This window comes from Cryptomeria japonica, chromosome 10 (genome assembly GCF_030272615.1).
Source record: "Cryptomeria japonica chromosome 10, Sugi_1.0, whole genome shotgun sequence".
In the NCBI taxonomy this organism is placed as follows: domain Eukaryota; kingdom Viridiplantae; phylum Streptophyta; class Pinopsida; order Cupressales; family Cupressaceae; genus Cryptomeria; species Cryptomeria japonica.
Window position 1 is genome coordinate 92,583,215 of NC_081414.1, and position 12,854 is coordinate 92,596,068.

The 12,854-nt window shown below is 34.5% G+C and overlaps 1 protein-coding gene across 2 annotated transcripts in view; it reads right to left on the reverse strand.

The window, feature by feature from the left end:
* Window positions 1-4,748: 4,748 nt before the first annotated feature.
* The window catches only part of LOC131049626 (uncharacterized), a 77,604-nt gene continuing 69,498 nt past the window's right edge, over window positions 4,749-12,854 (reverse strand). For both annotated transcript variants that reach the window (XM_057983683.2, XM_057983684.2), the window contains 3 exons: window positions 5,196-5,247; window positions 5,050-5,119; window positions 4,749-4,874 (listed from right to left, as the gene is read on the reverse strand). In XM_057983683.2, coding sequence (XP_057839666.1) covers window positions 4,788-4,874; window positions 5,050-5,119; window positions 5,196-5,247 — 209 coding nt within the window. In that variant the 3' untranslated portion in view covers window positions 4,749-4,787. The remainder of the gene's footprint in view (window positions 4,875-5,049; window positions 5,120-5,195; window positions 5,248-12,854) is intronic.

The following is a 12,854-nucleotide window of genomic DNA, read 5'->3' on the forward strand; positions in this document are numbered from 1 at the left end:
TCAAAAAAAGATGAGTAGGAAATTGATGCTACCACTACTAACAACCCCAAAACAACCCCAATATAGTAACCTGAAAAAAGATTACAATTATAACTAAGAAGTTGTTTACCCTCTTACCAAATTGAATCCCCTAACTAAAAATATAGGACATAGATTTCTATCTTCATATTAAATTACATATTTTAATCCTCTTGATTACACCTTTTAAATGTATTATCTTCTGATTTCTCAATGCAATCAACTAGCTTTCAATGTCGTGTGATCCATTAACATCCATCTTTTTATAACTTTATCCACTAATGAAAACAACCCCTACCCCACAGTTCACCTCCATCATATGTTTCACTGCTTCTCTAGTGAGCTTCCTCCTTTGACTTCTTTACAACCACCCATCATGGCCATAGGTATTGTTTTACCTCTAAATGTAATGGTACCTAACATGTTTACTCATTAAGAAGCTTATGTTAATGCTAACACTATTCCCCTAAGCATATCAGTCATACCCATATCAATCTAAAGTTTGAGAGCCTCCAAAACATGTGGCTATTATTTATGACAATGTGATTGAGGTATCTAATAGATAGAACAAGATGATAGTCAAGTTTATATCACTTTGCTTAAGCAACCCAAGCTTATAGAAATCAGTAATAATATGTAACTCACTACCGATAATTTTATGAGAATAGAAACAATTTCTACACTTTTTTTCAAAACCACATTACTATTGCTCTTATGATGAAAGGGGATCATGGTATTAACATTTAGTACAAATGCTACTAAAACGAACTTATTAGGGACATAATATGAACATTTGGTAATTCTATCAGCCACCACTAGTAGAAAACCTTTGCCCTACTAAGTCCATTGAGACATCTTTCACTTTCTAACTCAAATTGATAAAAGTTTTAAAAACCCCAGGAACTATAAAAGTTTTGGCACCTTGATCTTCTCACGTTACTCGGTTCTTATATGCATCACTAAGATTAGTAGGGTCTTTTAGTAAATCTCTACAACCTTCAGTAGTCATAACTGAGCATCAATACTCCTTAATTAATGCGTTAATTGACAACTATAAAAGAATCATATATTACCTAATACCAAGATTCTAAGAAATCCAGCTGAAAGGTAGTGAGGTGTGTTACTTCAAAATAAATTGCTGTGTGAATTCATGGATTGTTATTTTATACATTTTCCGGCACTAAAAGCCACTTGGCCCAATGAGACTATGTCAAAGGTGTTGTTAAGGTGACTTTAAAGGAACTTGTCAACTGTATTGTATTACGATACAATTAAGCATAACAGACATGCGAATAGTTAGTTTAATATTGCCAATCTTATACAGTTCAGGCTTCTCATGTTAGTTTAATATTGCCAATCTTATACAGTTAAGGCTTCTCGAAGCAGTAGGTCAGGTTAGGACATTTAATCACCACCAAAGACATTGTAAATATTGTGAAAACTGTGATTTTTTCAAGACTTCAAGTGCAATTTCAGCTTAAATTTAAGTCGTTGGAGTGTTCCCATACAAATTTTTAATTAAGGGAAAAGGATCAATTGGAACCTTTCCTTTTTATTCAAGTGGAGCAGCTACTGCTTAAGAATTAAAAATAAGCTTTGAAAAAAAATGAGGAGCTCAAAATAAGCAACAGTTGCGTATTGAGCAAAATGACACATGACTCATGGCTCAACATATTTTTTCCCTCTTTTCTATTTGTTTCCAATTTTTTCTTCAAATTTTTATTACAATAATTATAATTAATAATCTCGTTTAAAAATACAATTTAAGATAATTGCTAAAGAATAAGCAGCAAGCTCTACAAATTGCTGATTAAAAAATTGAGCAGTGACTGCTCACAAAAATAAGCTAAGCAGCTGCATAGGGACCTGCCTTTGATATTTCCCTAGTATTGAAAATATAATCTAGCCCATAAAACTGAGAACACTTAGCCTATCTATCGCACACAAATAGTACAACACTCTTGGACTCTAATTCAAAGCCATGTAATGAAAACAACTTATAGGTGAGGACACATTCCAACATGCTATTTAAAATATAGCCATTTTTGCATATTTAGAGACTAATTTTACAATGTTCTCATCTATATATAATTTTTATCAAAGAGTTAAACAAGAAAACATCACTGGAAGAATTTCCTTAGATTTCAGGCATGACCTGGTGGTTCAACAATTGTACTCAGTTATGACAAAATCGTCATGGTGGTTAAGCTTTTATGCTGTAAAGTAACTTCTGAGAATTAGTTGGCCAACAGTTTCTGTGAAGTTATTATGCATGCTGAAAAAATACATTCTACCTATCAAGATGGTTGTATGACTTAATGAAAGAAAATATTTCCAGCTCTTTGCATGGTGGAAAATATGTTTTTGTAACTAATTTTTGACACAAAAATTTGTACTATTGTAGAGATAATTCGTTTATGTTGATATTCTGAGGCAATTAACTACATGATCCTAGATTGATGTTTGTAATTGTATGTTTTTAATCGTCTATAAAATACATTGATTGCTTTCAGGCATCGCTTTGGTTAAGCTTTCGTTTATATTGACTTTTCATTTATAAACTAACAAAGCTTTTCAAATAACTTGTAATATCCCCGCCCAATCTCAAAAACCAAACAAGCCAAAAGAAACTTGTATGGTTCAGGTGTAGGTGTGGCAGGCCTAGGACACCGTCAATTTAGTCAGTAGCAGAAACAATGATTGGACTTAGCAAGAATAGTACATAAAGGATGTTTACAAGTCTTCATTAAGTAATTTTTTGATATGCAGCAAACAGTTCTGTTGTGAGAAAGCTCCTTGTATTATCTTTATAAATAATGATAGCATTCAAAGCCAATACAAAGAAGGACAAATGATTAAGATCAAGTATAGGGTCGACATCATCATCCAGTGATGGGCAAGTTAGACAAATGTATGAATAAGATCAGTGAATTCACATTGCCAATACAGTCCCATACACATATTAAGGACAACGACTTGAAGAAAGACAAAGCATTGATCATCGTTAATAGTAAGCTAGAGGTATCAAAGACAATTTAACAAGTCTTGCTTATACCAAGCATTCAGTAAATACAGAAACCAGAATGAGTTTGATTAGACATTAATAATACTGTTAAGGGATTCAGTAGTCTTCAAGCAGGTGGATTTAGCAATATGGTTAAGGATGCCGGCTGATTCATGAAGAGACATAAGCGATGTAATTGATGAGCATTATAATGATGACGACATTACATAATGACATAGACAACACACAAAGGCAGTAATCAGAATATACAACAGTGAATTGTTTATATAATACAAACAGACATCAATATAACAATATATGAGATCTATATTAAAATCAATATTGTTTATTAACAAATGATAATGGGATCTGAATAGAAGGGTGCCTCTCCTTGGATAAACACCTCCCTCCATAATGTCACGTCTTTCCAAAAGACATGAGAAGGTATAAAGGAGGGAATGAGGAGTGTGAATTGGACAGGGAAGAGAGAATTTTTTAGTTATTGTTACTTGAAGCACTCAGAGAAGTGAAGGTGGTGATCACTCATCATATCACAAGGCGAAGAACGCATGCGCAGGAGTGAAATAAACAGAAACAGCATCAAGAAGATTACATGACCATAAAGGGATACATCAGGAAAAGCGATCAGAAATTAGTACTTTGACTCTTTATATCAGAGCCATAGTTGTACCATCGCATGATTATAAAGAAATCCTCCAGGCACAGCGATCTTATCAGTGAAGAGATCAGAAGTTATACTTTATATTAATTTCACATAGCTGAAGCACAACAATCATAATACATTCGGCATATATAAATATCAGACCTATTGTATGTTGGAGTCTACATTAGATTACAAGGACTGACTTCTTTTGGATCAGCATATTGGAATTTACATCAAGGAAGGAAAGTTAAATTATTATCTAATAAGGCAGTCCATGTTCGTATAAGTCTCATCAATAAGCCTTTAAGTTATTCTTGATATAAATTTTACACAGTAATATTTTCCCTATACATTTCCAATCAAGCTATAAGAACCCTAATAATAATTGAATCAATAATTTGCAAATTCAGAGAAGATCCCACAAGTGACATTACATAACTTATTTGATCTTATAAGATTTGAGTACACCACCAACATTCGATATAGCATTCAAAAACTTTATTACAACTCATAGGCATTACATAAGTAGCTCTGCAGAAAATAGCTGCAACATTTTAAGCATTCTTGTGACCACAAAATCTGTCATCAAATCATCTTAAAATTGCAAGTGTGATCAAAATGAAATGGGCCAAAATTATTCCTTTCTGGACAGAAGTATTTATTTTCTGCAACATGAAATAAACAAGTGAGATATTTTATATCTTAAGGAAATAATTCAAGTATTTCATATTGTTGCAAGCAGGAACATAAGTGAAAGGAAAATTAGGCTAATGTCTGAAAGATCAAAAAATTCCTAGCCAGTGATAAACGGAGATATAGTTTCAGAAACTCCAACATTAAAACCCATGCAACCATGATGAATCAAAGCAACATCTAAATACTAGGTTTTCTCACAAATATATGCACTCTATCAGTTCACAAACACTTAAGTGCTCATTTACACAGGAGCTGTGCATGCACGCATGTGGCAAGGGAGAGAAATTGGTTGCCGTCTATAAAGGATAGCCTAAGCAGATGGCTTGTATTAATCAGATGTATGGACTTATTTTCTACTCAACTTACATCTTTATTGTAGCTCAACACCCATAAGTTGGCAGCCTCTCAATCATCTTTCATCATGAAAACAGAATGAGGTAGGCTGAATTCCTCCTCTTGACCCAATGCCTCTATCTCATCATCATCTGGTTTCTGAAGTAGATGACAAAACATTAGGATTTTTCCTCTAATTATACTAGTATCCATTTCAAAAACTACTGTAAGCAAACTAGAAATTTTTAAGCTCTACCAAGTTCAAAAATACCAGAAGCGATATATCTTTTATAAGAGTATACACAATGTTATGAAAATGTAATATGATACCTACCAGCATTTCAAGATTATAGAAACGATCCAGTAGCTGCAACACCTCATCTGGAGAGAAATTCCGACTCAGCCTGCCCATACAAAAAATAAACATAAAATAGTGTGGTAATTAGGTAACATTTATTTTTAAATAGTGCAACTACTGACCTTCTCCTAAGGTATTCCATCAAGCCATAGAGGACAAAGTGCCTGTGCAACCCTGTGTAAAACCAATCAATTCAATTTAATACAAAATGTATCATAACAAAGAAAAAATCCATGCCCAACCATTATGAGCATAATGACTGACTTTTTCAAGTTTCAGAAGTAATGTCCCAAAAAATCCAAATATCTTACTGCTTTATTGAAAATTAACTTGAGAGATTGAATTGCACCCATCCACAACATACGAAAAATTCTTAAATGGAATTTAACTCAAATATATATAAAAGTCTGCCAGCAAAACTAGAAAGAACAATATTTAATATCCAACTCCATTGGCTACTTAATATTTATGTCATAATATTCATTAATTTCTTCTGATACCAAACATAAAGGTGAGCCAAAACTAGATACTAACACGCAACTACAAGAAAATAGCTGCAACTCAAAGATTCTAATAGTCAACAACATTTTTGGATCTATTATGCATGGTAATGCAGAATTCTAATTGTAGGTGTAATACAATGTGCTGAAAAAATTTAAAGAAAAGAAATAAGAATCCAAGCTCAGGAAAGAATATAAGTCAAATATGTTGAAACTGGCATCCACTAGACAGTATATATTGTGCATAATTTAGGCAAACAATAATTAACAATAAAGTAAAGAAATCAGAATACATATTAAGAAAGGAATTCAAGTCTATTAGGTAGAATTCAACATCCACCCAACTCTGTATCTACCTTGTACGGTAATGCAGGTTTCTGTAATTATGCATGATACAACACCCTACAGCCTAGGAAATGATGTAATTAGACAAAAATTGAAGAAATGAAAGCAGAATCCGAGTTTAAAGGAGGATTTTTAAGTCAGTTATACTGAAATTGACATCCACTAAACTGCGTGTATTGAGCATAATTCAGGTAAATGATAACTAACATTGTAGTAAAGAACACGGATAGTTAAAGAATTGAAGTCAATTAGGTTAACTTTAACATCCACCAAACCGTATGTATTATGGAAAGTTTAGGTATGTACTTAATGTCACTTTCCATTACAGCTGGATCCATCATTGAGTATGACTTCTCATTTCTACTTAAAATAATAATATTACAGTAACCTGTTAGGTCATATAAGTTTCAACCTTTGACAGTCTAACCAACTACTAGTTCTTACACAATACATTAGGGTAGCATTAACAAACTCACAGACCTGAGAACAAATTTCAGTTCTCCAATTTTCATAGCCACAAATGGAATATGAGAGATTGATGCTGAATGATAATATTCACACCAATAGCATACATGTAGTTCCCAGCAGATTATCATCAGGCTTGCCAACAAAATCAACTCCGCCCCAAAAAAATCAAGACAAACAAACCAGATTATAACTAAGATCTTGGTAGGCAGTGTTCTCGGTTCAGTGAAACTGCTTATTAAATTATTTAGTCTTTGTTCTCTTAAAAATTGTTTGTGGCTCTTCTGTATTTAAAAACTAGACATTGCATGTAAATGGAAGAAGCAGTTCCAATAACATAACGCAGATTTACTATCAGATATAATATTATCTTAGACTACACTTTGTATAGATAGGTATTCGTTGCTTATGTTATTTATTGATAAGATCACATTAGTTATGTCTAAAAAATAACTTACAATGTAAGTTACAACCAATAAAGTAACTTCCCCATATGTAATAACTACAAGCATACACTCATTGAAATGTGAGCCATCCAATTCTCCCAAACTCCATGCATTAATTCTTCCAACATTTTGTATCAGAGTGAGGAAGCCATCGGAAGAGTATACTGATTCAAAGTGAGGAAGTCCTAGAATAGTATACTAAACCAATCTGAGGGAGAAGAACATTGAAGGGAGAAACAATAAATCAGCATTGAATCTGCTGTGCATTCAAATTGTTTTCCAAAGGGATCAAAACACTGTTGCTATGAAAGGTGCTGTACAAAGGGATTTGTCAAATTGCCGACTGCTCTCAATCAGGGACTACCAAATTGTTGTCAAAATTGTTTGAAGGCTGGTTGAAGGAGTAAATTGCTGACAAAACTGTCAAATTGCTGTCAAAAGAGGGCTGACTGAAGATCTGTTCAAATGAAGAAATAATTGTTGTGCAGCCAACAGGCAGAAATCAGAAATCAGCACACATCAGGCTATGTAGACAGTGCACATCAGGCTGTACGGAAATAATACATAACAGCTTAGAGTTACATTTTCTAGGTTTTTAATGTGTATAAATCTAAGAAAATTAGTCTAATATTTTGCCGTTATTGAGTAAAAGTTGGTTATTGGTCTGCAATTTTTTATCAAGGTCTAAAGAATAAAAAATTTCCTGAAAACTATAGGCTTCATACTTGTGGCCAATATTTAAAACCTTCTTCTGCCCGAAGCCCAAAAATTTAATCTAGTGTCCAAAAATACTTATGATTATTGAGCAGAGGAATTGTAATAGAATAATCCTCAAAACAGAAAGACGAACAACTTCAAATCTTGCAAATTGTGATAACTATTCATAAAGAAGCCTCGTTGTTGTTACTGTTAGAATTGTCTGATTCTGATGACTTAATCTTTGATGTTCAGAATGCTACTTCTGCTTGTGATTTGTGAGAGAGTCTCAAAAACAAGCATCAAACTTTTGAAAAAGGTAAAAGTTTTTTTGTATTTGAAAAAATTGTCGTTTTCCACAGGATTGGGCAAAGCTGAGGTACTATAAGATAATCATTAGGATGAAAGACCTGAGAGATCAACTCTTTATTGTCAAGAAACTGGGTGCTCTAGCCATCAATAGTTCACCACCATCATTTATACTTATGTGGAGGCTTTGCCTCAGTTGGCAAAGAATTAGACTCTCACCTTTGAAAAAGTCAATTCATATTTGTTGCAAAAAGAACAAAAACAAATGCAAATGGCTTAGTCTAGTTCTAGGCAATCTAAAAGACAATTTAGTGCATAGTATAAGGGCAAAATGAAAATAACGTCAACTTCTAATTAATAATCTAACCATAAAGTCAAGAGGTACTATTGTCATAAGTTTGGGATTATCATAGTTACAAGTAGATTGGTACTGGTAGTAATACTAGTACTAGTAAAAGCGATAGATGTCGACACACCATTTTTTAAAATAGGAGACAGTTACTAGGAGACATGCAAATAATAACATATATCTTCGCGATGACACAATGCTATTATGGTCACCATTGATCGGTTGACTAAGGTTGCACACTTTTCACCACTCAGATCTTCATACACAACAGCTTCAGTAGCGCAGATTTTTGTCGAGGACATTGTCAGATTGCATGGTATTCCGCGTAAGATCATATCAGATAGAGATCCAGTGTTCACTTCTGCATTTTGGACAGCTTTACAACATGACTTAGGGACTCAGCTGAACTGTAGTACAGCTTACCATCTGGAGACAGATGGCCAGACAGAGCATGTGAATCAGGTTTTAGAGGACATGTTGAGGATGTACATGATGGATCAGCAGTCCAAATGGGAGGATTACCTATATTTAGTTGAGTTTGCCTATAATAATGGGTACCACAGTTCCATTGGCATGTCACCGTATCAAGCTTTGTATGGTAGACCATGTCGCACACCCTTGAGTTGGGACAGATTAGAAGACAGGATACTCATTGGTTCAGAGATGTTACAGGATATGGAAGAGCAGGTTGTGCGTATCAAAGAGCATTTGGCAGCAACACAGGACAGACAGAAGAAATATGTGGATGCACATTGAATGGACAAGCAGTTTTCTATAGGTGATAAGGTATTTTTGTGAGTTCGCCCACGAAAGAGTTCGATCCGTTATGGAAAAGGCTCTAAGTTGGCACCTAGTTTTGTAGGACCTTTCGAGATTTTGGAGTGGATTGGTCCTATAGCTTATCGCCTTGCCTTGTCGCCTAGCTTGTCCCGCATCCATGATGTCTTTCATGTATCTATTTTGAGGTTATATCATCATGATATTTCGCATGTTCTTGATTGGAATGCATTGCAGGTCGAGGACGGGCAGCTTTCTTTGGAGCCCGTGCACACTGTACAGCGCAGAGAGATGTCCCTCAAAGGTCGGGGAATAGAGCAGGTAAGGGTCTAGTGGGATCCGAATGATGATACATCAGCTACTTGGGAGGATGCAGCACAGATGAGAGAGTTGTACCCCTATTTGTTCTCAGGCTTCCAGGAGTAAGCCTAGGCAAAGGGGGGGAGGATGTAGTGTCCACCCTTGACCAGACATATATTTCATTTTGATAGACATACTTAGACCTTTATTTTATGCAGGATGGATATGTTTAAACATGATTAGACATATTTTATGCTATGGATTATGTTCATGATCAGGATATGATACTTTATATGTTTCAGTTGATTAGTACGATGATAGATACCATGTAGATTCATACTATTTTATGATGATGTTATCTTGATGATTACATGATTTGATGGTTTTACACGCATTCATATGTGTTAGATGCATTACACTGTTTATGCCTTGATGATGCTTAGTAGTGCTAATCCTAACCTTTGATTATATGCATGTGTGATGATCACTGGTTGTACATTGTCTGATTGTTATCATGAAGACTGCTGAACCTATTGCTATGTTGTTAATATTTACTATGCTTATTACAGTCTGTAAATGTAACTCAATTTTCAATTCAAGGTGCAAGTTATATTCAAGTTTATTTTTCTTTCAAGTATATGTTATTTCTCAATATAATAAATCTGATTATTATCTGGTATGTTGCAGATGGAGAAAGAGTATTTATGAATTTCGATGTTCTTCTCTCAATCACCGATCGATATATATATGTCAATCAAGAAGAACAAGTAATATCTTGATCGGTCATGTCTAACTCAATTTTCAATTCAAGGTGCAAGTTATATTCAAGTTTATTTTTCTTTCAAGTATATGTTATTTCTCAATATAATAAATCTGATTATTATCTGGTATGTTGCAGATGGAGAAAGAGTATTTATGAATTTCGATGTTCTTCTCTCAATCACCGATCGATATATATATGTCAATCAAGAAGATCAAGCAATACCTTGACCGGTCATGTCTATTAGACATGACCGATCAAGATATTACTTGATCGCGCCCCTTCAAACCATAATTGCGTTTAACCGATACCAATCAGTGTGTAAGTAATTAACAAACAAAACCGATACCAATCGGTATTTTATGCATTACGATTTACAACCGATGTTAATCGGTAGTTTGGGCATTGGTTAAGAACCCGGTGTTAATCGGGATTTATAAGCGAGGTTATATATATATATAGATAGAAGAATACGATCACAGCAAGATCATATACAAGTGAATATCTACGTAGACTTCAGTTATCATGCATGTAATTATTGGTATAAGAAAAAACCCGAACATAACATATTGAAGAGTAATTATAATAATCATCGGACAAAGAATAATAACTGAAGTCTTATCTAGTCTATCGATGAGATAGATGATTGAATGAGAGACTTCATTTATCTCTCATTCAATCATTTATCTTACCGAGGCTATCATGTATCAACACAGTCTAAGTTCATACATTCAGATGTATATACAGTTTCAGTCTAAGCATAAAATAGATTGTTTATACATTCAGATATGCATACAGTCCCTGTCAGATCTATATGATTGGCAGCAATTCATCAGTTCCTTACATCGGCAAAGATGAATACGGTAATATACAACAGTGGCCATTATATTTGCACAAACAGTAACAAATGAAGAACAGTAAGAAACTTAAAATTACTTGTTAGTAATCAATGACTGACTCAGTCAATAATCATTAACATATTGTTAAGACAGTAGTTGCTTTCCAAATGATACGGTTCATTAAAGGAAATACGAGTATTTTTGTTAAAGAATGTTTTCCCAGAAAGATGCGATTAAGAAGACTCTCCAAATGATAATCTACTATTATTATACATGAAAAGGTGCAAAGTTTATCACACAAAAGAAAGTGATTAATAATCTTAAGGCAGCGCTCTCCACATGAGGACAAATTGTTTTACTAAAAGACAAATTCTTTGTCTCATATGCAATTTTGTCTTATTCAAAAAGGTAAAGTTGTTTGTCTTGTTCACATAACAAAGAGGTGCCATTATGAAGAGATGCATTCTTTTTAAAGAAAATATTTTATCCAAAAATATGCAATTTAGTCTGTAAGTGAAGGGTCTTGTTGTGACATATTCACACATCGCCCCATTGCAAATGGGAACCCCCTACTTTTTAGACCCTCTTGGTCTTTTGGTTTTCATTTGGGGGTCTTTTTGTGGCAATCTTGTCAATCCTCCAAGTCTGCAAGTGAGTGGGGTCAATTTGATCAAGCCTGTAGCTCGTTTGAGCAATTTTGGCTAAGTCTAGGGCTCATTTTGTCAATTTTAGGGTTTTTATTCCTTCAATCCTAGATTTTAGGGGTTTCCTTTTAAAGTTTTTAAAAACTGAAAGTTGCAATGGAGTCAGGATCCTCTAAGGATTCGGCACATGAAATTTGAGCGAATCCTGAGTAAATTTCTATATTTAGAAAGTTTCTATTTTTTAGGGATTTCACTGCCTCCCGAAATGTCTTCATTTCACCAACAATCAAACTTACTATTTTCAATAATTTCTATTTTTAGTAAGTTTCTATTTTTAGAAAGTGCCCCTATTTTTAGTGAGTTTCTATTTTTAGAAAGATTATTTGTGGCAGGTCCTTGCAGGCAGACACTAAAGACCAAACATGCACGATCATTTCTAAATTTGGAGAACTAGAAAAGCAGGTTGAATTGACTCAAAAATAGCTAAGTATGGACATTCATTCCAAGAATGGAAAGCTTGAAAATCACCAATGTGGAAAACTACTTCAAAATCTACAGATGTCATCCAAATTAGGAAATGACCAAAATTGATTAAGTCTGGAAATTCCTTCGTCAGAGTTGAAATTGTGAAAATCCATCACTCAGTGAATTCCACGCCCAAGTCAGTCTAGTGGGCGCTAAAATGGGGTCATCATGGAATTCATGAAAAATGAAGAAATCCCTCCCCAGAACAAAACAGCGCCCAGGCAGAGAGTAGGGCGCTAAAATAGAGTGCTCAAGGAAACTAAAAAAAATTCTGAATTCCTTGCTTATGCCCAAATAGTGCCCAAGGATAGAATAGGGTGCTAAAATGCTTGTGCCTTGGAAAATGTTGAGCAACGAAAAATCCATGACCAAGTCAAAAATGCGCCCCAATCCTAGCAAAGGCGCCAAAGCTAGGTTGTCATGGAAAACGGTGGAAATCAAGAATTCCTTGACACATGCAAAATTTCGCCCTGGAATGGAGTAGGGCGCTGTTGACGTGTATTTTGTACACGATCATACACAGAATAAAATACCCAAAGGCATCTTATCCTCTCTTGAATAAAGTCTCTAACTGCTGAAGATTCGCATGAAGGATCAGTTAGGATGACTCCAATGTTCTTTTGGTAGGGTCTCTACGTGTGGATAAGCTCTTCGTGGTGTGATGTGATTTGCTGGAATCACAAGGGGACTTACATTTGATGATTGAACTTCCGATCTGCTTTGCTGGAACACAGGCTCTGACTAACTTAGATTTGAAAAAATGGAAAAAGGATGAGGGCGAAGAGAAGATCTAATCCTAATACTAAGAATGTAGGAGCAATGATTT